Raw genomic sequence first — 25612 nt, 5'->3', positions numbered from 1 at the left:
GGTTATGAGCTCCTGGGGGGCCTCCCCGGGTCGTTATAAGGGGGTTATGGGGCACGCTGGGGGGGTTATAGGGCATGGTGGGGGGGGTTGGGGGTTCCCCAGGGGGTTAGGGGGAGCCCCGGGGGGGTTATGAGCTCCTGGGGGGGCTCCCCGGGTTGTTATAGGGGGGTTATGGGGTATGTCGGGGGGGTTATAGGGCATGGTGGGGGTGTTATGGGGCAAGCTGGGGGGGGGGGTTGGGGGCTCCCCAGGGGGTTATGAGGTCCTGGGGGGTCTCCCCAGGTCGTTATAAGGGGGTTATAGGGTATGTTGGGGGGGGTTATAGGGCATTCTGAGGGGGGGTTGGGGGGCTATAAGGCATGCTGGGGGGGTTATGGGGTGAGCAGGGCCGGTTTGGGGGCTCCCCAGGTGGTTAAGGGGGTCTCAGGGTGGTTACGGTTATCTCGACCCCAAAACTGAGCGGTTTGGGGCCCAGCACAGCGCCTCAGCCCCCCCCAAAATTATATTTTGGGGCACAACACAGCACCTCAGCCCAAAAAAAAATAGGTATTTTGAGGCATAACGCAGCATCTCAGCCCGAAAAGGAGCTATTTCACTATGCGACATGGCATTTCAGCCCAAAAAGAACCATTTTGGGGCCACTACAGGGCATCTCTGCCCCAAAAAGAGCCATTTTTGGGTCAGCACGAGGTATCTCTGCCCCAAAACAGCCCTTTTGGGGCCACTATGAGGCATTTCTACCCAATAAAGAACCGATTTGGGCTGTGATGCAGCATCTCTGCCCCAAAATGAGCCGTTTTGGGGCCGCTACGGGGCATCTCTGCCCCAAAAAGAGCCAATTTTGGGTCACCACGAGGTATCTCTGCCCCAAAAAAAGCCATTTGGGGCCACTGTGAGGCATTTCTACCCAATAAAGAACCGTTTGGGGTTGTGATGCAGCATCTCCGCCCCAAAATGAGCCGTTTTGGGGCCACTTTGGGGCACCTCCCCCCCAAAAAGAGCCATTTTGGGGCCACTTTGGGGCACCTCTCCCCCAAAAAGAGCCATTTAGTGCTGCGCCCACCCCCCCCACTCCCAAAAACCTCCATTTCCACCCCCCCCCAAAAAATATAACCCCCCTTTCACGCCCCGACGCCGCGCGTCCCCCCAAAACCCCAACGCCACCCGGCCTCAACCCGCACCCCCGCCCCCAAGAAGGCCCCGTTTGGGATTTCCGTCCCCAAAAGGCGTGGTTTTGCCCCCCCAAATTTTAATTTTTTTTTTTTGGGGGGGGGGCGCCTCACCTTGCTTCTCCTCGAAGGCCGCCCAGAGGAGGTGGATGTTGGGCTTGCGGGGCAAGTGGTAGCCGCAGGCGCGCTGGAAGACGCTGCGCGCCCCCGCCACCGTGTGGCCCTCCAAGTACTTGGTGTACTGCGCCGGGGCGGGGCGGGGGGGGGGGGCAAAAAAGGACAAAAATAAAAAGGGAGGGGGGCCACGTGAGCGTCCCCCCCCCCCCAGCCCGGCCGGGGGGGGCGCTGCGTCGGGTGGGGTGCCACTCACGTGCGCGGGGGGGTTGGGGCCCCTCTCCTCCGAATTTCCTCCTAGGCTTAGGGGGGTGCCGCGGGCGGGGGGGGGAGCAGCAGCGGGAGTCAAGAGAAGGGCGTTAGAGACGGCGCGCGGACCCGCGAGCGGCCCCCACCCGCCGCCGGAGGAGGGGGGTGGTGGTGGTGGGGGGGGGGCGTCTATTTATTTTTTTAAAGGGGGGGGGGGGGAGGTGGAAAAAAAGCCCCCGAGTTCACCCCAAATCCGAGAGATAGGGGATGGGGGGAGGGGGTGCGCGGTTCCCCCTTGGGGGCAGCTGCAGGGGGTGGGGGGGTGTTGGGAGGGGGGGGATTATTATTTTTTTCTTTTTTTTTTGAGGGGGGGGGGTCGTACCTTGACCCAGAACTCCTCGTAGAGGGCGCAGGCGATGACGCAGCGCTCGAAGAGGACGATGGTGCGCTCATGCGAGCCGGCCGCCATCTCGTAGTCCAGGTACTCGCGCCAGTTGCGCAGCTGCGCCCGCTCCAGGGGCTTCACGTGGAAGTAGGGGCGCTTGATCTTGAGGGGGGGGGGGGGGTTAAAAAAAAAAGGTGAAAAGGAGGGTTTTTTAATATTTTGTGGGGGTCCGGGGGGGTTTTTTTTGGCCACCTACCCCCTCCTCGAAGGCCCAGCGCTTGCCGACCTCGGCCTCGTTGTGCGCGAAGATCTGCTGCCGCATGGAGAGGACGAGCTCGCGGACCTGCTCCTGCGCCGGGTCCTCCTGGGGGGGGGGGGGGGGGGAGGGAAAAAAATATGGGGGGGGGGGGCACCCCGGGACCCCTTTTCCACCCCTTTAATCCCCCCCCAATCCCTAATCCCCTTTATGCCCCTGTAATCCCCTTTATGCCTCCTGTAATCCCCTTTCCGCCACCCCCCAATCCTACACCCCCCATAATCCCCTTTCCGCCCCCCCCCCCCCGACCCCCTTTCTGCCCCCCTAATCCCCTTCATGCCCCCCCCGGACCCCCTTTACCCCCCCCCAATCCCCTTTCTGCCCCCCCTAATCCCCTTTAAGCCCCCCAGGACCCCCTTCCCCCTCCCGAACCCCTTTCCCCCCCCAATCCCCTCCCTGCCCCCCTCAACCCCCTTTCCACCCCCCCGAGACCCCCTTTGTGCCCCCCCCCCCCAAATCCTACACCCCCTGGGACCCCATTTCCACCCCCTAATCCCATTCTCACCCCCCAGGACCCCCCTTTGCCCCCCCCCCCCCTTTGCCCTTTACTCCCCCCAGACGCCCTTCCCCCCCCCCCGACCCCTTTACTCCCCCCTAATCCCCTTCCCTCCCCCAAGACCCCCTTGCCCCCCCTGACCCCCTTTCTGCCCCCCTAATCCCCCCCCCCCCCCCCCAAAAAAAACCTTGCCATCCGCCGCGGCCCCTTTGGACTCGATGCCGGGGGGGGGCGGGAATTCCTCCCCCGGGGGGGCCTCGGAGCCCCCGGCGGCCTCGGGGGGGGGCTTGGGGCCGGGCTCGGCGGCCAGCTTGGACTGCAGCCAGCGCAGCTCCTCGGGGGACAGGATGGCCACGGGGGGGTGCAGCCGCACGTGCTCCTGGAACCTGGGGGGGGATTGGGGGGGATTTGGGGCCTTTTCCTCATGTTTTAGGGTTTGGGGGAGGTTTGTTTGCGTTTCCTAGGGCCCTTTGCCCCGTTCCTAGGGCCCTTCTTCCTCATTTTAGGGCCCTTTGCCCCCTTTTTAGGGCCTCTTTCCCCCCTTTTTAGGGCCCTTTCCCTCTTTTTAGGGCCCTTCTCCCTCCTTTTAGGGTCCTTTTCCCCCTTTTTAGGGCCCTTTCCCTTCTCTTAGGGCCTTTCCTCCCCCTTTTTAGGGCCCTTTTCCCCCTTTTTAGGGCCTCTTTCCCTTCTCTTAGGGCCCTTCTTCCTCTTTTTAGGGCCCTTTTCCCTCTTTTTAGGGCCCTTTCCCTTCCCTTAGGGCCCTTCTTCCTCTTTTTAGGGCCCTTTCCCCTCTTTATAGTGTCCCTTTCCCCCTTTTTAGGGTCTCTTTCCCTCTTTTGGGGCCCTTCTCCCTTCTCTTTGGGTTCTTCTCCCACCTCGACTTCCCCCCCCCTTTTTTAGTCCCCCCCCTTCTTTTAGGGCTTTTCCACCCTTTTTTTTATTTTTTCCCTTTTTTTTTTTAGGGTTTCTTCCCTTTCTTTTAAGACTTCTTTCTCCTCAATTTTTAGGGCTTTTTTCCCTCTTTTTAGGGTTTTTACCCGTTTTTATTTTTCTTCCTTTTTTCCACATTTTTTTCCCATTTTTTAGCGTTTTTCCCTTTTTGTTTTTAAACTGTTTACCCCCCCCCCCCCCCGCCGTACTCTCCCAGTGGTGGCTGGAGAGCTGCGGGGGGGATTTTGGGAATATTTTTAGGGTTTCTCTCCCTCTCCACCCCTTTTTTTTTTTTTTAAGGGTTTCTCTCCCCCCCTTTTTTATTTAGTGTCTCCCCCCTTTTCTTTTAGGGCTTCTCTCCCCTTCTTTTAGGGTTTCCCCCCCCCGCTTTTTAGGGCTTCTCTCCCCTGCTTTTAGGGTTCCCCCCCCCATTTTTTAGGGTTTCTCTCCCCTTCTTTTAAGGTTCCCCCCCATTTTTTTTAGGGTTTCTCTCCCCTTATTTTTCAGGGTTTCTCTTCTCCTTTTTATTTAGGCTTTCTCTCCCCTTCTTCTAGCGTTTTCCCCCCCCTTTTTTTTTTTTAAGGTTTTCCCCCCCAGTTTTTTTTAGGTTTTCTCTCCCCTTCTTTTAGGGTTTCCCCCCATCTTTTTTTAGGGTTTCCCCCTCCATGTTTTTTTAGGGTTCCCCCCCTGTTTTTTACGGTTTCTCTCCCCTCCTTTTAGGGTTCCCTCCCGTCTTTTTTTAGGGTTCCCCCCCCCATTTTTTTAGGGTTTCTCTCCCCTTCTTTTAAGGTTCCCCCCCCTGTTTTTTTTAGGGTTTCTCTCCCCTTCTTTTAGCGTTTCCCCCCCGTTTTTTTTTTTTTCTAAGGTTTTCCCCCCAGTTTTTTTTAGGTTTTCTCTCCCCTTCTTTTAGGGTTTCCCCCCGTCTTTTTTAGGGTTTCCCACTCCATGTTTTTTTAGGGTTCCCCCCCCCCCTTCTTTTAGGGTTTCCCCCTCCATGTTTTTTTAGGGTTTCTCTCCCTTTCTTTTAGCGTTTCCCCCCTGTTTTTTTTAGGGATTCGCTCCCCCTTCTTTTTAGTTTTTTTCCCCCCTGTTTTTTTAGGGTTTTCCCCCAATCTTTTTTTAGGGTTCCCCCCCCCTGTTTTTTTTACGGTTTTCCCCCCGTCTTTTTTTAAGGGTTTCTCTTCCCTTCTTGTAGGGTGTTCTCCCCGTCTTTTTTTAGGGTTTCCCCCTCCATGTTTTTAGGGTTTCTCTCCCCTTCTTTTAGGCTTCCCCCCCGTCTTTTTTAGGGTTTCCTCCTCCATGTTTTTTTAGGGTTTCCCTCCCCTTCTTTTAGCGTTTCCCCCCCGTTTTTTTGAGGGATTCGCTCCCCTTTTTTCTAGTTTTTTTTCCCCCCGTTTTTTTAGGGTTTTCCCCCAATCTTTTTTTAGGGTTTCCCCCCCCGTTTTTTTTACGGTTTTCCCCACGTCTTTTTTTTAAGGGTTTCTCTTCCCTTCTTGTAGGGTGTTCTCCCCGTCTTTTTTTAGGGTTTCCCCCTCCATGTTTTTTAGGGTTTCCCACTCCATGTTTTTTTAGGGTTTCTCTCCCCTTCTTTTAGGGTTTCCCCCCCATTTTTTTTAGGGATCCGCTCCCCTTTTTTTAGGGTTCCCCCCCCCCGTTTTTTTAGGGTTTTCCCCCAATCTTTTTTTAAGGGTTTCTCTTCCCTTCTTTTAGGGTTTTCCCCCCCTTTTTTTTAGGGTTTTCCCCCCGTGTTTTTTTAGGGTTTTCCCCCCTTCTTTTCGGGTTGCCCCCCCCCAGACACACCTCTCCCAGTGGTGGCTGTAGAGCTGCGTGGGCATGGAGAGCACCCTGTCGTAGATGGCGGTGACGGCGCGGAGGTCGCCGCGCTCGCGCTCCCACTCGACGTAGAGCTCCCACAGCTTGTCCGAGCGGAAATCCATCCCCGCCGCCGCCACCCGCCGCCTCGAACACCCTGCGGGAGCCCCACGGGGGTGAGTTTGGGGGAAAAAGGGGCGAAAAAAATAAAAAGAAAGAGGGCCACGTACCCGCGGATCTTCTGGACGGATTCGGGGAGGCTCATGTCCAGCGTGGACTGGAGGTAGGAGATGTAGTGGATCCACAGGTCCATGCTCAGCGGGATCGACTGCAGCCCGCGCTCGAAAACCTGCACCCGGAGCCGGAGTGGGGGGGAAGGAGGTTTGGGATGGGGTGAAAATTAAGGGGGGGCAGCCCCAAATGAGTGGGTGGGCACCTAAGGGGGGGGGCGGCCCCGTAACGCTGGGGGAAATGGGGGGAAAAGGCGGTGAAACGGACCCAAAATGGCTCCAGGAGGGGAATGTGGGGGGGGGGTGGCATCCCATAATAACCTAAGGGCCCTGTAAATGGGGTGAGGAAACGGCTGGCGAGGTCCCCAAATGATTTGGGGCGATGAAGCAGTGGGGAAATGGGGTGGGGGACCCCCAAAGCGCCCCGGGGACCCTGTGAGAGCAGCAGAAGCAGCACAAAAGAGGCAGGGAAACCCCAAAACGTCTGGGGAAAACCCCAAAATGCTTTCGGGATCCCATTAAAGCGGCAAAAGGGGTGCAGAATTGGATGGAGCACCCCAAAACGCCTCAGGGCCCTAAAATCGGGGCAAAATCAACGCAAATGCAGCATGTAGCACCCCAAAACACCTTGAGGACCCCAAAATCATGGCAAAATCAACCCAAAAATCAGTGTGTAGGACCCCAAAATGCCTCTGGAACCCCAAAATCGTGGCAAAACCCACACAAAAGAAGCATGTAGCACCCCAAAACACCTCGAGGACCCCAAAATCATGGCAAAATCAACCCCAAATCAGTGCGTGGTACCCCAAAACACCTTGGGGACCCCAAAATCATGCCAAAATCAACACAAACTCAGTGCGTGGTACACCAAAACACCCCTGAGGACCCCAAAATCATGGTAAAAATCAACGTGTAGTACCCCAAAATTGTGATAAAAGCAGTGTGTAGCACCCCAAAACATCTCGGAGACCACAGAATTGTGGCAAAACCAACCCACAAGCAGCGTATAGCACCCCGCAATGCCTTGGGGACCCCAAAATCGTGGCAAAATCAACCCAAAATCACTGTGTAGCACCCCAAAATGCCTCAGGGACCCCAACACCGTGGAAAATCAACCCGAAAAGCAGCGTGTAGCACCCCAAAACGCCTCGGGGACCCCAAAATCATGGCAAAATCAAAACAAATGCAATGTGTAGCACCCCAAAACGCTTCGGGGACCCCAAAATCAGGGCAAAAATCAATGCCAAAGTAATGTGTAGCACCCCAAAAAACCTCAGGGACCCCAAAATTGGGGCAAAATCAAAGCAAAAGCAGTGTGTAGCACCCCAAAACGCCTCGGGGACCCCAAAATTGTGGCAAAAAAAAAAACACAAAAATAAAGTGTAGCACCCCAAAACACCTTGGGGACCCCAAAATCATGGTAAAATCAACATGTAGCACCCCAAACTTGTGATAAAAGCAACGTGTAGCACCCCAAAACATCTCGGAGACCACAGAATTGTGGCAAAACCGACCCAAAAGCAGTGTGTAGCACCCCACAATGCCTTGGGGACCCCAAAATCGTGGCAAAATCAACCCAATAGCAGCGTGTAGCACTCCAAAACACCTCGAGGACCCCAAAATCATGGTAATAATCAACCCAAAAGCAGCGTGTAGCACCCCAAAACGCCTCAAGGACTCCCAAATCATGGCAAAAATCAACCCAAAAGCAGCATGTAGCACCCCAAAACGCCCTGAGGACCCCAAAACCGTGGCAAAAATCAATGCAAAAGTGCAGCGTGTAGCACAAAAAAGGCACAAAGAACCCACAAAAATAAAGCGTAGCACCCCAAAACACCTTGGGGACCCCAAAATCGTGGTAAAATCAGCATGTAGCACCCCAAAATCATGATAAAAGCAGCGTGTAGCCCCCCAAAACACCCCGAGGACCCCAAAACCGTGACAAAATCCCCGCGCACCCCCCGAACCCCCCCGGGACCCCCGCGCACCTCCTCGGTCTCGGGCCCGCAGTGGAAGCGGCGCTCCATGTCGGCGTACTTCTTCCAGTAGCCGTAGCAGTACGGGTAGTGCGAGAAAAAGGCGTCGAAAGCCTTGCGGGCGGCCGGCAGGTGGTTCTGCGGGGGGGGAGAGGGCGTTTGGGGCGAAAAGGGGCCTTTTCGGACAACACCGCAAAGGCTCGGAAACGATCGCGGTTTGTTATAACCGAATTTTAACCCAAACGGCGCCTTGGAATCAATTTTCGAGGCAGCTTCTGACAGTATCGCGGGTTTTCAGAGCACACTAAGGTTAATTAGAACCGGATTAAAATGAGTTTTCACCAAATTTTAACCCAAACGGCGCCTTAAAAGGAATTTTGAGGCAGTTTCTGACAATATCGCAGGTTTTTGTAGCGTTAAAACAAATTTTAACCAAATTTCAAGCCAAATGGCGTCTGAAAATGAATTTTTGAGGCACCTCCTGACAACGTTATGTTTTTTTCCAGCACATTAAAACAAATTTTCACCAAATTTTAACCCAAACGGCGCCTTAAAATTAATTTTTGAGGTAGCTTCTGACAATATTGCAGGTTTTCAGAGCACATTAAAGTTAATTATAACCAGATTAAAGTGAATTTTAACTAAATTTTAATCCAAACGGCGCCTTAAAATGAATTTTGAGGCAGTTTCTGACAACATCACAAGTTTTTGTAACATATTAAAATGAATTTTAACCAAATTTCAAGCCAGTGCCTTAAGACGAATTTTCGAGGCAGTTTCTGACAATATTGTGGCTTTTCTTAGCACATTAAAACGAATTTTAACCAAATTTCAAGCCAAACAGTGTCTTAAGATGAATTTTCAAGGCAGTTTCTGGCAATATCATGGGTTTTTGTAGCAGATTAAACTTAATTATAATCAGATTAAAATGAATTTTAACCAAATTTTAACACAAACAGCATCTTAAAATGATTTTTAATTTAAATTTAAATGGGATTTTTATTTGGCGTGAGTTTCAACAGAATGTTTTTATGAAAATTTAACAGGGCACGGACTCAGAACAAGGTTTAATTAACATTTTAATGAACGTTTTAACGTTAATTTCCCCTGGGGCAGCGGCCTGGGGAGAGTTTTAATGAAGTTTTAATGGGGTGGAGGCTTGGGAAGGGTTTTAATAAGGTTTAAGGTGCAAAGAAAGCTTTAACGAAGGCTGGAAATTAACGGGGAGTTTTAATGAAAACTTCACAGGGCTGGAAATTAAGGGAGAATTTTAATGAAGATCTGATAAGGAAAAGGCTCACGAAAACCTTTAATTAAGTTTTAATTGGGATGAAAATTGATTTTTACTCCAACTTTAACGGGGGGCGTTAGTTTTAACAAAGGTTTAATGGGATGGGGGAATGGGGTGGGTTTTAACGAAGGTTTAACGGGGCTGGAAACTTGGAGTTTTAACGAAAATTTAGCAAGGCCAAAAACTAACAGAGAATTTTAATGAAAATTTAATAGGACTAGAAACTAACGGAGAATTTTAATGAAGATTTAACGGGGCTGCAAACTCAAGAAGAGTTTAAATGAAGATTTAACAGGACTGCAAACTCAGAAAAAGTTTTAATGAATATTTAATGGGACTGGAAATTCCAAGAAAATTTTAATTAAGATTTAATAAGGCAGGAAACTCAAAATTTTAATGAAAATTTTACAAAACTGGAAACTAATGGGGAATTTTAACAAGGACTTAATAGGACTGGAAAATAACGGGCAGTTTTAACGAGGATTTAATGGGGCTGGAAACTCAAAGAAAGTTTTAATGAAGATCTAACAGGGCTGAAAATTCCAAATTTGAATGAAAATTTAACAAAACTTGAAACTAACGGAGAATCTTAACAAGGATTTAATAGGACTGGAAACTAATAAACAGTTTTAATGAAGATTTAATAGTATTGGAAGCTCAGAATTCCAATGAAGATTTAACAGGGATGAAAACTCAGAATTTTAATGAAAATTTAACAAAACTGGAAACAAATAAGAGAATTTTAATGAGGATTTAATAGGACTAGGAACTAATAAAAAGATTTAGCGAAAATTTAGTATGACCAGAAACGCAAAGACAGTTTTAACGAAGATTTAATGGGGCTGAAAACTCAGAATTTTAACGAAAATTTAATGGGGCTAGAAACTAAAGAAGAATTTTTATGGAGATTTAATAGAATTGGAAAATCAGAAAAAGATTTAATAAATAGTTAACGGGACTAGAAGCTCCAAAAAAGTTTTAATTAAGATTTAATGAGCCTAAAACCTCAAAAATTTAATGAAAATTTTACAAAACTGGAAATTAATGGGGAATTTTAACGAGAATGTAATAGGATTGGAAAACAATGGGGAGTTCTAATGAAGATTTAATGGTGCTAGAAACGCAGAGTTTTAATGAAGATTTGACGGGGCTGAAAATTCCAAATTTGAATGAAAATTTAACAGAACTTGAAACCAATGGAAAACTTTAACAAAGACTTTATAGGATGGAAAAATAACGGAGAATTTTAACGAAGATTTAACGGGACTAGAAACTAATAAAGAATTTTAGTGAAGATTTAATGGAGCTGGAAACTCCAAGACTTTCAATTAAGGTTTAAGGGGGCTGAAAATTCAAAACTTTCAATGAAAATTTAACAAAACTTGAAACTAATGGGGGATTTTAACCAAGATTTAATAGGATTGGAAAGCAGCAGAAAGTTTTAACGAAAATTTAATAGGACTGGAAACTCAGAGAGAACTTAAACGAAGATTTAACGGGGCCACCACCTCGTAGCGTGTTTTAATGAAATTTTTAATGGGGTGGGCGCCCCGGGCGGTGTTAATTACAGCACTAACGATCTTTTTGCCCCAAACTTTGCCCACCTCCTGCTCGACGTACTGCAGCAGCTCGGTCCAGGCGGTGAAGTCGTGGGGGTTGTCGCGCGCCGCCCGCCAGAACTTCTCGAAGTCCGGGGGGTAACCGGGGGCGGCCTCGTCCGCGGGGGGTTCGGGGTCCTGGGGGGCCGGGGGGGCCTCGGGAAGGGCCGGGGGGGGCTCCTCGGGCTCGGGGGGGGCGGCGGCGGCGCCGTTGCAGCTCTGGGAGTCGGGGCCGGCGCCGCGCTCGTCCTCGGTGCTGCTGGGCTCGGGGGGCGGCAGCTCCGCCGTGGGGGCTGCGGGGGGGGCAAAATGGGGTTAAGAAAAGGGTTTGGGGTGCCCCCCCGCCCAATTAAGGCTCCCCCCAGGATTGTTTCCCCGCTGGTTATCACCACAGCCCCTGTTGCTGCCCTATAAACACTACAAAACTCCCCCAGCCCCATAACGCTCAGCTTTGGAGCCCCCCCCCCCGTCACATAACCCCCCCCCAAACCCACCCCAAAGCCCCCCTGTAACTCTCATAACCCCCAACAAACCCCCTTAACCCCTCATAAACCCCCCCAGCCCACCTCATAGGCTCCCCAATACCTTCCCAACCCCATAAACCCCCTTATAACCCCCCCCAAACCCCACAAAAATCTACCCCAACCCCATAAAACCCCCATAAAACCCCCAACTCGCCTCAAGCACTCCCCATAACCCCTCAGCCCCATAAATCCCCCCATAAACCCCCCAAATACCCCCCAGCCCCCTGTAACCCCCCCAAAATCCCATAAAATCCCCCCAAACCTCATAAACCCCCTCATAATCCCCTCTAACCCACCACAAAGCCCCCCCCAAACCCCGCAGATCCCCCATAACCCCCACAACCCCATAAAATCCCCATAAACCACCCCAACCCACCTCAAGGTCCCCCCAACCACCCCCCAGCCCCATAATCTCCTTCATAAACCCCATAAAATCCCCCCCAAACCCCACAGCCCCCCCCCCCACAACGCCCCCCAACCCCATAAAACCCCCATAAGTCCCCCAACCCACCTCAAGGCCTCCCGTAACCCCCCCAAGCCCCATAAATGCCTTCATAGCTCCCCCCAGCCCCATAAATCCCCTCATAAATCCCCCCAAACCCCATAACCCCCCTCCCCCCCTTAAAACCCCCCTAATTCACCCAACCCACCTCAAGGCCCCCTCATAACCCCCACCAATCTCCTCACAAACCCTCCCCATCCCCCCCCAACCCCATAAAATCCCCCGCACCCCTCCCCCCCCCCCCGTCCCTCACCGGTGCCCCCCCCGCCGCCGTCGCCGTCCCCCAGCGCCCCCTGAGCGCTCCCGGGCGCCTCAGGCCCCTCCGCCGCCATCTCGCCGCCCCCCCCCTCCCCCACGGCGCATGCGCGGCGCGCAAGGCTCCGGGCGGAACCACCGAGGCGCCTGCCCAGAGCGGCCGCGCCCAGCGGCCCTCCTGTCCCCCTTGGAGGACCCGCGGTGCCCTGAGATCACCATAGAGATGCGGCACCATAGAGGCGAGGCCGGAAGCGAGGCTAGAAGGGCCCGGAGCTGGGCGCCAACCATAGAGACGGCCATAGGGAAGCATCGGTGGGTGAGAGAGCAGAGCGGCCCGTGGAGGACTTGTCCTGCAGCCTTTATTCCGCCTATGTACAATTAAGCTCTTACAAATGTTTACACTATTTACAAATTAAATAATTAACCCGCCGCGGCGGGAGAGGGGGGCTGGGTGAGTTAACGGGGGCGGGTTTTGGGGCGAAAAGGAGGGGGTTTGGGGCCAAACGGGGCAGGTTTGGGGTTAAAAGGGGGCGGTTTGGGGGCGAAAAGGAGGGGTTTTAGGGTCAAAGGGGGCGGTTTTGGGGTCAAAGGGAGGGCTTGGGGGTGAAAAGGAGGGGTTTAGGGTGAAAAGTAGGAGCTTAGGGTCAAAGGGAGGGGTTTTAGGGTCAAAACGGGGCGTTTCGGGGGTCAAAAAGGAGGGGTTTGGGGTCAAAAAAAGGGATTTGGGACCGAAGGGGGCGGTTCTGGGATGACAAGGAGGGATCTTGGGGGCAAAATGGGCTGATTTAGGGTCAAAAGGAGGGATTCTGGGGATAAGGGATGGGTTTCGGGGTCAAAAAAAAAAAAGGTTTGGGGTGAAAAGGAGGGATTTTAGGGTCACAAGGAGGAGTTTTAGGGTCAAAAAGAAGGGATTTGGGGCCAAAAGGAAGGGTTTTGGTGTCCAAAGTAGGGATTTGGGGTTAAAATGAGGGGTCTTAGGGTCAAAAAGAAGGATTTTGGGGTCAAAGGGGGCGTTTTTGGGGCCAGATGCCCCCCTTTGCAAACCCCCTCCTTTACTCCCCTTTTCAAAGCCGCCCCGAAACGAAGGAAAACCCCGAGGAACCCACCCCAAAAATCCTCGACCAGCCGCAGCTCCGCCGTTTCCACTCCAAATTAAACAAACAAAAAAAAACGATTAAAAGATCAACTCCCGCCTCGTTATTGCCCAATTTTGCCTAAACGAGCCCAAAATTCCACCCCGGGCCCCCCCCCGGCCCCCGTTTTTCCCTGAGATTTTGGGGCTCCTGGAAGCCCACTCGGTTCGAAGAGGCACTGAAGGGCGAGGGCCAACGGGGTTTGCGGCCGGGGTCGCCTTCCCGGGGGGAAAACGGGGTGAAAACCCCACATTTTGGGGCCACGAGGGGGTGAAACGCCCCCAACCCCCCCCCGGGGCTGTCCCGAGGATAAAGGGTTAATACTGCAAGGAGGGGGGCGGAAAGCACCCCAAAATCCCAAATGGCTCAAAGCTTTCGGGTTTGACCCCAAAACTGAAGCGGGTTGGGGGGTTGAGAGCCGCCGGGGGGGGGACCCGAGAAGAAAACTGGGTTAAAACCACGAGGTTTTGAGCAATTTCAAAGGGGGACGGTGTTTTCATAACCGAACCCCGTCCCAAATCCGGAGGTAGAGAAAAATGGGGTGAAAATGGGCAAAAACGGGTCAGGGGGCGCTGCTGAGGGGAACTCCCCCCCCACAGGGGAGGCCGTGAGCCTCCAGATTGCTTTTTTTTTTTGGGGGTGAAAAGTGGGGGGAAAAGGAGGCGCGGGCGGCTCGTGGGGGGCTCCAAAATGGAGGGCGAGGGGAGAGGAGGCCTCGGGTGGGGGGTCTCCAAAAGGGAGGCCGAGGGGAAAGTGGCCTCCAAGGGTCCCCAAAACGGAGGGGACGAGGGGGAGGGGCAGCCTCCAAGGGTCCCCAAAACAGAGGGGACGAGAGGCGGCTTCCAGGCCCCCCCCCCAAAACAGAGGAGAAGGGGGGCAGCGGCCCTCCAAGGGTCCCCCCAAAACGGAGGCCGGGGGGTGCGGTGGCCTCTGAGCGTCCCCAAAATGGAAGCCGAGGGTGTCAGCGGCCTCTGGGGGAGGGGCGGGTCTCCAAAAGGGAGGCCGGGGCCGTCAGAGGGAGGGGGCCGGGGCCGGCGCCCCCAGTTTCCGCAGGCGGCGGCGGCGCAGCTCGGCCGTGTCGGGTTCGCCGGGCGCGGGTGAGCCTTCGGCCTCCTCCTCCTCCTCCTCCTCTTCCTCCTCCTCAGGGCGGGGGGTGAAGCCTTCGGCGCCTGAGGGGCCCGGGGGATCTGGGGGGAGGGGGCAAGGGAGAAAAGGGACCCGTTAGCTCCCGATTGCAAACCCGGTCTGAGACCCGATTGCAAACCCGGTCTGAGACCAGCTCTGAGACCCGATTGCAAACCCGGTCTGAAACCAGCTCTGAGACCCGATTGCAAACCCGGTCTGAAACCAGCTCTGAGACCCGATTGCAAACCCGGTCTGAGACGCGGTCTGAGACCCGATTCCAAACCCGGTCTGAGACCCGATTCCCCCCAAATACACGCACCGGAGGAGCTGGGCTCAGCAGGGGGCGAGGGGGCGCCGGGCTCCGTGGTGGTGGGGGGTTGGGGAGCAGCGGTGGGGGGCCGGGGGGGCCTGGAGGGAGAAAACGGGGAGAAAAGGTTAAAAAGGAAACCCCCCAAAATGGCTTTTGGGCTGCGAGGGGCCGCCTCACTCCCCCCTCCCCTTTTTCCCCTTTCCCAATTTTCCCCTTTTCCTCCCCAATTTTCCCCTTCCCTAATTTCTCCTGCCCCCCAATTTCTCCTTCTTCCCCCTACCCATTTCCCCCAATTTCTCCCCAGTCCCCCCAATTTCCCCCAATCCAGCCTTTCCCCTCCAATTTCCCCCCACCCCCTCTTTCACCCCCATCTTCTCCCCTTTCACCCCCAATTTCCCCCCAAATCCTTCTTCCCCCCAAATTTCCCCCCAATCTCCTCTTTCCCCGAATTCCCCCCAAATCCCCCAAATTCTCCCTGCACACCCCAAACACCCCATAATCCAATTTCCCCCCCCAAATCCCCCACCCCCCAATCCCCTTATCATCCCCCCAGACCCCAAGCCCCCTCCCCTTCCCCCGCAATTACACCCCAATGCATCTTTTCTCCCCTTCCCCCCAATCCCATTTCCCCCCCCAAATTCCCCCCTTTCCACCTCCCAACCCCCTCAATTCCCCCCGACCCCCAATACCCCAAATCCCCTTCTCCCCCCCAAAACCCTCTCCCACCCCCTAACCCCCCCACATCCCCATTCCCCCCTCACCCCCTTATTACTCCCCCAAATCCCCCTTTCCACCCCAAATCCCCCCATTCCCCCAACCCCCCCAAAGCCCATCCCAGCCCCCCAAGCCCCCCAAATCCCCCCTTACCCCCCAAATCCTCCCCAAATCCCCCCATTTCCCCCCAAATCCCCTCTGAAGCCCCCCATTCACCCCCAAATCCCCCCAAACCCCCTCCCAGCCCCCCCAAACCCCATTTCCCCCTAAACCCCCTCCCAGGCCCCCCAAACCTGCCAAATCCCCATTTCCCCCCAAAATCCCTCCCAACCCCCCCTCCCAGCACCCCCAAACCCACCAAATCCCCCCATTTCCCCCACAAACCCCCTCCCAGCCCCTCCGAAACCCCCCAAACCCCCCAAATCCCCATTTCCCCCCAAACCCCCTCCCAGCCCCCCCCCAAACCCGGCAAATCCCCATTTACCCCCAAAATCCCTCCCAAACCCCCCTCCCAGCCCCCCCAAACCCCCAAATCCCATTTCCCCCCCAGACCCCCCTCCCAGCCCCTCCCAAACCCCCAGTTCCCCCATTTCCCCCCCAATTCCCCTCCCAGCCCCCCCAAAGCCAACCCCCCCAAACCCCCCAAATCCCCTCCCAGACCCTCCCAAATCCCCCAAACCCCCCCAAAATCCCCCCCAGCCCCCCCCCAAAGCCCCCCCAAATCCTCTCCCAGCCCCCCCAAAGCCCCCAACCCCCCCCAAACCCCCCAAATCCCCTCCCAGCCCCTCCCAAATCACCCAAACGCCCCCCAAAATCCCCCCCAGCCCCCCCCAAAGCCCCCAAACCCACCCCAAACCCCCCAAATCCCCTCCCAGACCCCTCCCAACCCCCCCAAATCCCCCCCCCGACCCCAAATCCCCCCCCCGGCCCTACCCCAGCGCCGCCAGCACGCTCAGGTACTGGTTGATCTGCAGCATGGCGGCGTCCAGCAGCGTGTGGATGTCCCGCAGGCACCGCAGCCGCGCCTCCACGTGCTGCCGCTCGTGGCCCTCCAGCGCCCGCAGCTCCTCCGCCGTCAGCCCCGCGAAGCCCGCGGGGGGCACCGGCATCGGGGGGAACCCTGCGGGGGTCCGCGGGTGAGGGACAAAAGGGGAAAACCCCCCCAAAAAATCCCCTAAGAAAAAAAAAACCTCAACCGGAGGCTTACCGAAAAGCGGAGGCCACGGCATCGCCAGCCACGGGGGCGGGAGGGGAAGGGTGGAGGCGTCGGCGGGTCTGGGAGCTAAGGGGTTAAAAAAACGCGGTCGCAGGGGTGGGAAATGGAAGATTTGTCCCCAAAATTAGGGTGGGGAGAGGGGGGAGGCTCACCTGAAGCGGCAGCGGGGCTCGGAGCCGGGTTTTCGGAGCCGTTGGGGGCGGGAGGGAAGGGCCCCACGGGGGGCCAGAAGGGGAACATGCCCGGGGGAAAGGGCGGCAGCATCCCCTGCGGGACTGGGGGAAAAGCGGGAAATCAGCCAAAACACCCCAAAATTCCCTTAAAACGGTCGGCTGCAGGCGCAGGTTCGATGCTGGCTTCGAGTTTCCCCAAAATCAGGCTGAAATCCTACAGTTTTGGGGCACCCCGAAAGCAAAAAGCCGTGGTTTTTGGGTGTAGGGTTTCTTATTGGGGTCGTTTTTTCCCTTTTTGGGGTCGTTTTTCCCTTTTTGGGGCCAGAAGGGGAACATGCCTGGGGAAAGGGCAGCAGCATCCCCTGCGGGACTTACAGGAAAAATCAGAGCCAAAATACCCCAAAATTGCTTTAAAACGACTGCCTGAAGGTGTGGGTTTGATGTCCCCTTACAGTTTCCCGAAAACCAGGCTGAAATCCTACAGTTTTGGGGCATCCCAGAAGCAAAAAGCTGGGGGTTTGGGTGTGGGTTTTCTTCCTGGGATGGCTTTTCCCCCTCGTTTGGGGTGTTTTCACTTTTTTGGGGGCACATTTTTCCTTTCTGGGGTGGCTTTTCCCTTTTTGGGGACCTCTTTTCCCTTTTTGGGGCACGGTTTCTCCTTTCAGGACCAGCTTTTCCCTTTTTGGGAGCTGTTTTTTTTCCTTTCTGGGGTGAGCTATTCCTTTTTCAGGATGGCTTTTCCCCTTTTTTGGGGGCACGCTTTTTCCTTTTTGGGATGGGTTTCTCCCTTTTTGGGGACCTTTTTCCCTTTTTTGGGCAGGTTTTTCTTTTTTGGGGGGCGTTTTCCCTTTTTGGGGACACGTTTTTCCCTTTCTGGGGTGAGTTCTTCCCTTTTTGGGGACATGTTCTCCCTTTCTGGGGCACATTTTTCTTTTCTGGGGTGGGTTTTTCCCTTTTTTGGGTGTAGGTTTTCCTCTTTGGGGCACATTTTCCCTTTCTGGGGTAGGTTTTTCCCTCTTTGGGACACATTTTCCCCTTTTGGGGGCACGTTTTTCCTCTCTGGGGTATGCTTTCCCCTTCTTGGGGACACATTTTCCCTTTCTGGAGCGTGTTTTCCCCTTTTTTGAGGCACATTTTCCCTTTCTGGGGTGCGTTTTCCCCTTTTTTGGGGCACATTTTCCCTTTCTGGGGTGCGTTTTCCCCTTTTTTGGGGCACATTTTCCCTTTCTGGGGTGCGTTTTCCCCTTTTTTGGGGCACATTTTCCCTTTCTGGGGTGCGTTTTCCCCTTTTCTGGGGGCACATTTTCCCTTTCTGGGGTGCGTTTTCCCCTTTTCTGGGGGCACGTTTTTCCTTTCTGGGGTGGGTTTTCCCTTTTTGGGGGCACATTTTCCCCTCTTTGGGGCAAGACTTTCCTTTTTGGGGCCCTTTTTTTTCTCTTTGTGGCAGACTTTTCCCATTTTGGGGACACATTTTCCCTTTCTGGGCCGCGTTTTCCCCTTTTTTGGGGCACATTTTTCCTTTGTGGGGTAGGTTTTTTCCTCTTCGGGGCAGATTTTCCCCTTTTTGGGGGCATATTTTTCCTTTCTGGGGTGGGTTTTCCCTTTTTGGGGGCACATTTTCCCCTCTTTGGGGCGAGACTTTCCTTTTTGGGGCCCTTTTTCCTCCCCTTTGGGGCAGACTTCTCCCATTTTGGGGGCACATTTTCCCTTTCTGGGCCGCGTTTTCCCCTTTTTTGGGGCGCTTTCTCCCCCTTTTTGGGGCGCTGATGCTCACAGTTCGGGGGCTGCGGCGCCGGCGGGGTCTGCGGCGGGGGCTGCGGCTGCTCGGGGGGCTCCGGGGGGGGCTGTGCGGGGAGGGAGGCGCGGAGCACGTCCATGCGGCACGTGGGGCACGTCTGCTGCCGCTGGAACCACGACCGCAGGCAGCTGGCGGGGAAAGACAGCGGGATTTAGGGGTTTACCAGCCCCCTGCCCCAAAGTTACAGCCCCCTGACCCCCTATTTTTGACCGGCGAGACAAATAACACCACCCTGACCCCAAATTTTTGTCCTCAGCGGTGAATCACCTCCCCCAAACCCCAAATCTTTGTCCTGGGGGATGAATCACACCCCCCTGGATCCCAAATCTTTGTTCAGGGTGTCAAGTAACACTCCCCAAACCCCAAATCTCTGTCCTGAGTGGTGAATAACACCCTCTAAACCCCAATTTTTTTGTCCTGCATGACAAATGACACCCCCCAAATCCCAAACTTCTGTCCTGTGGGACGAATCACATCCCCCTGGACCCCAAATCCTTGCCCTGCCTGACAAATAACACCCCCCAAACCCCAAATCCTTGCCCTGCCTGACAAATAACACCCCCCAAACCCCAAATCCTTGCCCTGCCTGACAAATAACAACCCCACGACCCCATATTTTTGTCCAGCATGGTGAATAACACCCCCCTGACCCCAAATCCTTGTCCTATGTGACAAATAACACAGTGCAGACCCCAAACCTTCGACCAGGGTGACAAATAACGCCCCCCCGACCCCAAACCTTCGTCCCGCGGGGCGAACAACGCCCCCCCGGACCCCAAACCTTCGTCCCGTGGGGCAAATCCCACCCCCCAGACCCTAAATCTTTGACCAACGTGATGAATAGCACCCCCCAAACCCCAAATCTTTCTCCTGTGTGATGAATAACACCCGCCAAACCCCAAATCTTTGTCCTGCACGACAAATAACACCCCCCAGACCCCAAACCTTTGTCCCATGGGGCAAACAACGCCCCCCAGACCCCAAACCTTCGTCCCGTGGGACAACTCCCGCCCCCGAGACCCCAAACCTTTGCCCCCGGTGTCCTTTGGGCCCCCACCTGGTGTGGAAGATGTGGTTGCAGGGCAGGCGCTTGGCGCCCGTCACCATCTCCTCGCGGCAGATGATGCAGACGTTGTCCACGGCCTGCAGCTCCTCCGGGGTGGCGTCGGGGTAGCTGCGGGGGAAAAGGGGTTACGGGGAAAGATCTGGGGAAAAAGGGACCGGGAACGGCCCCCCCCCGCGGCGGTCTCCAGGGGTTTGTGGCTGAAATGAAGCTTTGGGGGCGTCTGCGAAGAGGTTTTCCCTATAAAGTCTCTCTAAGGGGGGTTTAAGGGGATCCACAAACCCTTTTTCCCCTATAAGTTCTCTCCAAGGGGGATTTAAGGGGATCCACAAACCCTTTCCCCCATAAGGTCTCTGTAAGGGGAATTTAAGAGCACCTGCAACCCCTTACTCCCTACAAGATCTTTCCAAGGGGGATTTCATGGGATCCACAACCCTATAAGGTCTCTCCAAGGGGGATTTAAAGGCACCTTTTAACCCCTTTCTCCATATATAATCTCTCCAAGAGGGATTTAAGGGCATCCACAACCCCATTTTCCCCTCTATGGGGGATTTAAGGGATTCTGCAACCCCTTTGTCCCCTATAAAATCTTTCCCAGGGGGATTTCATGGGATCCACAACCCTACAAGGTCTCTCCAGGGGGAATTTCATGGGATCTGCAACCCTATGAGCTCTTTCCAAGGAGGGTTTAAGGGAGTCTGCAACCCCTTTGTCCCTATAAAATCTCTCCAGGGAGGATTTAAGGGATCCACAACCCTACAAGGTCTTCCCAAGGGGGATTTAAGAGCGTCCATAACCCCTTTTCTCCCTACAAAGTCTCTCCAAGGGGGATTTAAGGGATTCTGCAACCCCCTTCTCCCTGTAAGATCTTTCCAAGGGGAATTTCGCAGGACCCACAACCCTACAAGGTCTTTCCAAGGGAGATTTAAGGGCATCCACAACCCCTTTTCCCCCTATAAGGGGGATTTAAGGGAATCTGCAACCCCTTTGTCCCTATAAAGTCTCTCCAAGGGGGATCAAAGGGATCCACAACCCTACAAGGTCTCTCCGAGGGGGACTTAAAGGCATCCACAACCCCTTTCTCCCTCCGAGGTCTCTCCAAAAGGGATCCCCAACCCTCCGAGTCCTTCCTACCCCCCCTTCTCTTGGTAAAAACCAGTTGTTTTCCCCCCAAAACCCTCCTCCGCCTCATTTTTCGGCCCCAAACCAAGCCCGCCGGCGGCTCCGCGCGCTACTCACAGCGTGTTCATGTTGCGGATGGCGCGGCGGGACATGATGGCGTCGGTCACGGCTTTCTTAAACTGCCTGTGAGGAAACAGGGACGAATTCAGGGTCACGAAGGAGGCGGCCCGGCCCCGAAAGCCGCCCCGAAGGCGCTCACCTCATGGCCAGGTACATGGGGCGGATGGCGAAGAGGGGGAAGGTGTGCACTTTGATCATGATGGTCATGAAGGCCATGTAGAGGAGGACTTTGATGAAACCTGGGGGGGGGGAAAAAGCAAGTTAGGGACGGGTTTTAAATAGTTGTGGGGTGGGGGAAGCGGGACGGGACCCCGAAGACGGTTTAGGAGGCACTTTGGGGGCTCGTTCCACCCCGTCAGCCGCCTCCGACCACCAATCCCGCTGCCGCTACCGCAGATAAAACCCGACGAGGCGGCAAAGGGGATTTTAAGGGGGTGGAAAACCCCGTAAATCGGGGAGGAAAAGGAGGAAAAGGCCGGCGGGAGCTCGGCGTACCCGTGAAGAGCTCCGTGTACAGCATGTAGACGGCTTTGCTGTCCCAGGGGTTCTCATTCTGCAGGTCGATGGAGTGCAGGACGTACTTGATGAAGATGGTGAGGACCATGGTCATGAGGATGGCATACTGCGGGGCACGAAGAGGGCAGCGGGGGCTCAGGACCGGCTTGGGGGGGGGGCTCCGGGAGCAGTTTGGGACCAGCACGGGGCGGGGGGGCCTCACCTCGAAGCCGAAAACCAGCTGGACGGAGGCTCCCCGCGTGAGGATGCTGTGGTACGCGTGGCTGACGAAGAGGAAATCCAGGAGCCCCAGCAGGAACATGAGGGCTGCGGCGGGGGGGGGAGGAGGGGAAAAAAAAGGCAGGTTAGGGACCCCAAAACCGGGGGAGAAACCCCAGAAACAAACGGGGCCGCTGCGAAAAGGGATGGCACCCCGAAACGCCTCCCGCTGCGGCAGCGGGATCAGCCCCCGTGGGGCAGATTGGGGTTAATGAGTGTCGGTAACAAGGCTGGTATCACCACGAGCTCATTAGGAACCCCCCTGCCCGCATCCCAACCCCTATTTCCAAGGCCAATCCCCTGCTAATTCCTCCCCCAGCCCACTTGTGGTCTCTAAATCCCTTCCCCACAACCAAAAACACGTTTTCCTACGCGTCTCGGACCCCATTTTCCCCCAAACCACGTTTTCCTATACATCTGGGATCCCATTTCCCCCCAAAACGCGTCTTCCTATACATCTGGGATCCCATTTCCCCCAAAAACGCGTCTTCCTATGCATCTGGGATCCCATTTCCCCCAAAAACGCATCTTCCTACACATTTGGGATCCCATTTTCCCCAAAAACGTGTTTTCCTATGCATCTGGGACCCCGTTTTCCCCCAAATGAGCATTTTCCTACGTGTCTGGGACCCCATTTTCCCCCAAAACACGTTTTCCTACACATCTGGGATCCCATTTTGCCCTCAGACCCCTCCTGAAGCACCTTTTCCCCACCCGAACCCCAGAGCTCATTAAATCCCCAGCCAGGCCCTCGTTAACGGAGCAGCCCCGATAACGTTATCTCACCCCACGCGTCCCCCCTCCCCACCCCCACCCTATGCAAATACAGCGCCGAAATTATCTTTCCTGCCCAGCTGCGGAGGAGGCAAAGCTCCCCCCAAGCTGGGAACGGGAAGGATCCGGCCCTGGGGGGGGGGGGGGGGGGGAAGGCGCCACTCACACACGATACGGAAGTGGAAGAGCCAGGAGATGTTGGGGCTCCGCTCCATCTGCGGGAAAAGGGGAGAAAACGCTAAAAAACCCTCCCCTCCGGACCCCCAAAATCAAGTTTTTTCGCCTGGTTTTTCACTCACGAAGTCCACCCGGTCCTCGGCCAGCCAGTGGAAGCACTTGAGGAAGAGGAGGAGGGTGAAGAGGGCGACGAAGCGGGGGCTGAAGTCGTCCCTGAAGACGGTGAAGGCCAGGCAGGTCTCCGTCACCGCGTACCACGAGCGCTCCAGGAGGTGCTGCGCGAGAAAGGGAGCTGGCAGGGCGCACAGGGGAGCCCACAATCGCCCCCGGACCCCAAAAAATCAAATAAATCACCCCAAAGACCCGTTAACATCCCCCTCAGCCCAGCAGAATTCATCCCTGGAATCCTAAATCCACCCTAAATCAGAGAATTTAGCTCCCCAGGATGGAAAAAAAATCAAATAATCCCCCCAAAAACTCTTAACATCTCCCTCGGCCCCACAGGATTCAGCCCTGGAATCCTAAATCCTCCCTAAATCTAAGAATTTTGCTCCCCAGGGTGGAAAAAAATCTGATAAAGCACCTCTGAGCCCCCCAAAATCCAATAAAAACCCCTAAAGCCCGTTAACATCCCCCTCAGCCCCGCAGAATTCAGTCCTGAAGTCCTAAACTCTCCCTGAATTGGAGAATTTAGTGCCCTCAAGCCCTCCAGGATGGGAAAAAAAATCAAATAAAAGCCCCAAAACCCGTTAACATCCCCCTCAGCCTTGCAGGATTCAGCTCTGGAGTCCTAAATCCTCCCTAAATCTAAGAATTTTGCTCCCCAGGGTGGAAAAAAATCTAATAAAGCACCTCTGAGCCCCCCCCAAAATTCAATAAAAACCTCTAAAACCCGTTAACATCCCCCTCAGCCCCGCAGGATTCACCCCTGGCATCCTCAACTGTCCCTGAATTAGAGGATTTAGTGCCCTCAAGCTCTCCAGGATGAGAAAAAAAATCAAATAAAAGCCCCAAAACACGTTAACATCCCCCTCAGCCCCACAGGATTCGGCCCCGGAGTCCTAAACCCTCCCAAAATCGGAGGATTTCGGGCCAAGCTCGGCTCACCTCCATCTCCGCCGCCCGCAGCTGCCCGAAGAAAACCTTGCCCATGAATTTGCCCAGCAGGAAAACCAGCACGAAGGCCTGGATGTAGAGAACCTGCGGGGGGAAAGAGAGATGGGGTGGGTTTTTTGGGGAAAAAGGGGCAGTTTGGGCCAAAAGGGGGCAGTTTGGGGGCGCAAAGGGCGGCTTTGGGGCCAAAAAGCGGCAGTTCGGGGGCGCAAAGGGCCGCTTTGGGGCCCCGAAAGCAGAAGTGAGCCCCCGCACGGCGTTCAGGCGTGACTCCACGCGCCGCCACCGGCCTCATTTCCCCTCAACCGCCCCTAATTAATTAATTACCCACCAGCAAACCCGTCAGGGAAAGCTTCTGCGGCAGGAAATAAACAAACCTCGTGCTCTTCGCGGCCGTTACCCGCGTCAAAATAGCCGGGGGGGGCGCCGCCGGCAGAGGCAGCTCCGCGTTTTCTCCCCCAAAAGCGGGATTTTGTCCCCGAATCTTTTACCGGGGGGGTTTTTTTTGGCTCCCCCCCATACTCACGGCCATGCTGGGGCTGGATTTGGTGAGATAAACCACGGTGGGGTAGAACTGGTGCTTGAGGTAGTAGGCGTGCGCCACCACGGCCGTGGTGAGCGCCAGGCTCCCCGCCATCACCGCCGCCGTGCACAGCATCTCCGCGGCCCGGCCGCCTGCGGGGGTGGGGGGGTGAGGAAAAGGTTTTTTTGGGGGAAAAAATGGGGGAAAAAGGATTAGCGCGGTGTGAAATTAGGGGCCGGGGGGGTATCGGGGCGGGTTGGGGCTCGGTGGCAGCGGGGGTTTGTTAAATGCCGGGGTCTGGCCCCAGATTTGGCCCCGTTCGTGGCTACCCCCGCGCCCCAAAGCCCCCCCGATCCCCCCACTCCTATCTACGTAACCCCCTCCATGTCTCAGCCCCCAGAAGCCCCCCCAAAACCCCCCCCAGTCCTACCTATGCCCCCCAACCTCCCCCCAAAGCATCACAGCCCCCCATAAGTGCCCCCAACACACCCCCAGCCCCCCCCATTCCTACCTACGTGCCCCTCATCCACCCCCCCACTGCGTCACGGCCCCCATAAGCACCCCCAAACCCTCCCACTCCAACCTATATGCCCTAAACACCCCCCTCCGCATCGGAGCCCCCCAATAAGTGCCCCCAAAGCCCCCTCCCACCCCCTAAACCCCCCAATCCCCATCTACATGCCCCCCAACCACCCCTCCACTAAGTCACAACCCCCATAAGTGCCCTAAAAGAGCCCCCAAAGCCCCCCCACACCCCCAAACCCCCCCAATCCCTACCTACGTGCCCCCCAACCACCACCCCACTGCGTCACGCTCCCAATTAGCACCCCCAAAATCCCCCCCCACTCCAACCTATATGCCCTAAACACCCCCTTCCGTATCAGACCCCCCAATAAGCACACCCAAAGCCCTCCCACCCTCCCAAACCCCCCAACCCCCATCTACGTGCCCCCCAACCACCCCTCCACTAAGTCACACCCCCCAAAAGCGCCCCAAAAGAGCCCCCAAAGCCCCCCCACACCCCCTAAACCCCCCAATCCCCATCTACGTGCCCCCCAACGACCCTCCTACTGTGTGACACCCCCCCATAAGCGCGCCCCAAACCCCCCCACTCCAACCTATATGCCCTAAACACCCCCCTCCGTATCGGAGCCCCCCAATAAGCGCCCCTAAAGCCCCCCCCACTCCCCTAAACCCCCCATTCCCAACTACATGCCCCCAACGACCCCCCCACTGCGTCACACCCCCCACAAGCACCCCCAAAGCCCCCCTACTCCTACCTACGTGCCCCCCACCCCCCCTCCCTGTCACAGCCCCCCATAAGCGCCCCCAAAGGCCCCTCACGCCCCCTAAACCCCCCAGCCCCCTCTAACCCCCCCCAAACCCTCTCTAATCCCCCCCAAACCGCCCTCACGGCCCTCCCCCCGCCCCCCTAGCCCCCCCCCTTTCCCCTCACGACACAGGCTCTGAGCCCCCCCCCACTCACCCGGCCCCGCCGCCGCCGCCGCGCCCCCCGCCTCAGGCCGCTCCTCCCTCAGCCGGAAGCGCCTCGGCGCGAGACACCTCACTTCCTGCCTGCCTGCCTGCACCACACGCAGCCCTGCGGGGGGGGGGGAAGAGGACAGAATGA

At 55.5% G+C, this 25612-nt stretch overlaps 3 protein-coding genes across 3 annotated transcripts in view; 1 reads left to right on the top strand and 2 right to left on the bottom strand.

Annotated features, from left to right (window-relative positions):
• MRPL49 (mitochondrial ribosomal protein L49) overlaps window positions 1-292 on the top strand; it is a gene marked incomplete at its 3' end in the record, with an annotated part of 5609 nt that extends 5317 nt beyond the window's left edge. The window contains exon 4 of the mRNA XM_080571730.1: window positions 283-292. Coding sequence (XP_080427856.1) covers window positions 283-292 — 10 coding nt within the window. The remainder of the gene's footprint in view (window positions 1-282) is intronic.
• Window positions 293-595: 303 nt separating this feature from the next.
• LOC308184553 (pre-mRNA-processing factor 39-like) lies at window positions 596-11999 on the bottom strand (the record flags this gene model as incomplete). The annotated part of the gene is given in 11 exon segments (XM_080571729.1): window positions 596-654; window positions 1284-1410; window positions 1915-2079; window positions 2174-2281; window positions 2917-3115; window positions 5460-5611; window positions 5613-5628; window positions 5702-5820; window positions 7690-7815; window positions 10573-10859; window positions 11846-11999. Coding segments are annotated over 11 exon segments (1437 nt in total). The 5' UTR covers window positions 11925-11999.
• Window positions 12000-13446: 1447 nt separating this feature from the next.
• SYVN1 (synoviolin 1) lies at window positions 13447-25584 on the bottom strand. The gene is made up of 16 exons (XM_080571717.1): window positions 25469-25584; window positions 23986-24134; window positions 23454-23546; window positions 22469-22621; window positions 22336-22384; window positions 21340-21443; window positions 21117-21243; window positions 20761-20860; window positions 20619-20684; window positions 19374-19490; window positions 18293-18444; window positions 16498-16620; window positions 16337-16411; window positions 16063-16249; window positions 14425-14513; window positions 13447-14167 (listed from the first exon to the last, which is right to left on the bottom strand). The coding sequence occupies exons 2-16, from the start codon at window positions 24115-24117 to the stop codon at window positions 13992-13994; spliced, it is 1743 nt and encodes a 580-aa protein (XP_080427843.1). The 5' UTR covers window positions 24118-24134; window positions 25469-25584; the 3' UTR covers window positions 13447-13991.
• Between the last annotated feature and the right edge of the window lie 28 nt (window positions 25585-25612).

The sequence above is a fragment of the Anser brachyrhynchus genome, assembly GCF_964034855.1.
Source record: "Anser brachyrhynchus genome assembly, chromosome: 36".
Taxonomy (NCBI): Eukaryota; Metazoa; Chordata; class Aves; order Anseriformes; family Anatidae; genus Anser; species Anser brachyrhynchus.
This window is presented reverse-complemented; position numbering and strand designations above follow the sequence as displayed.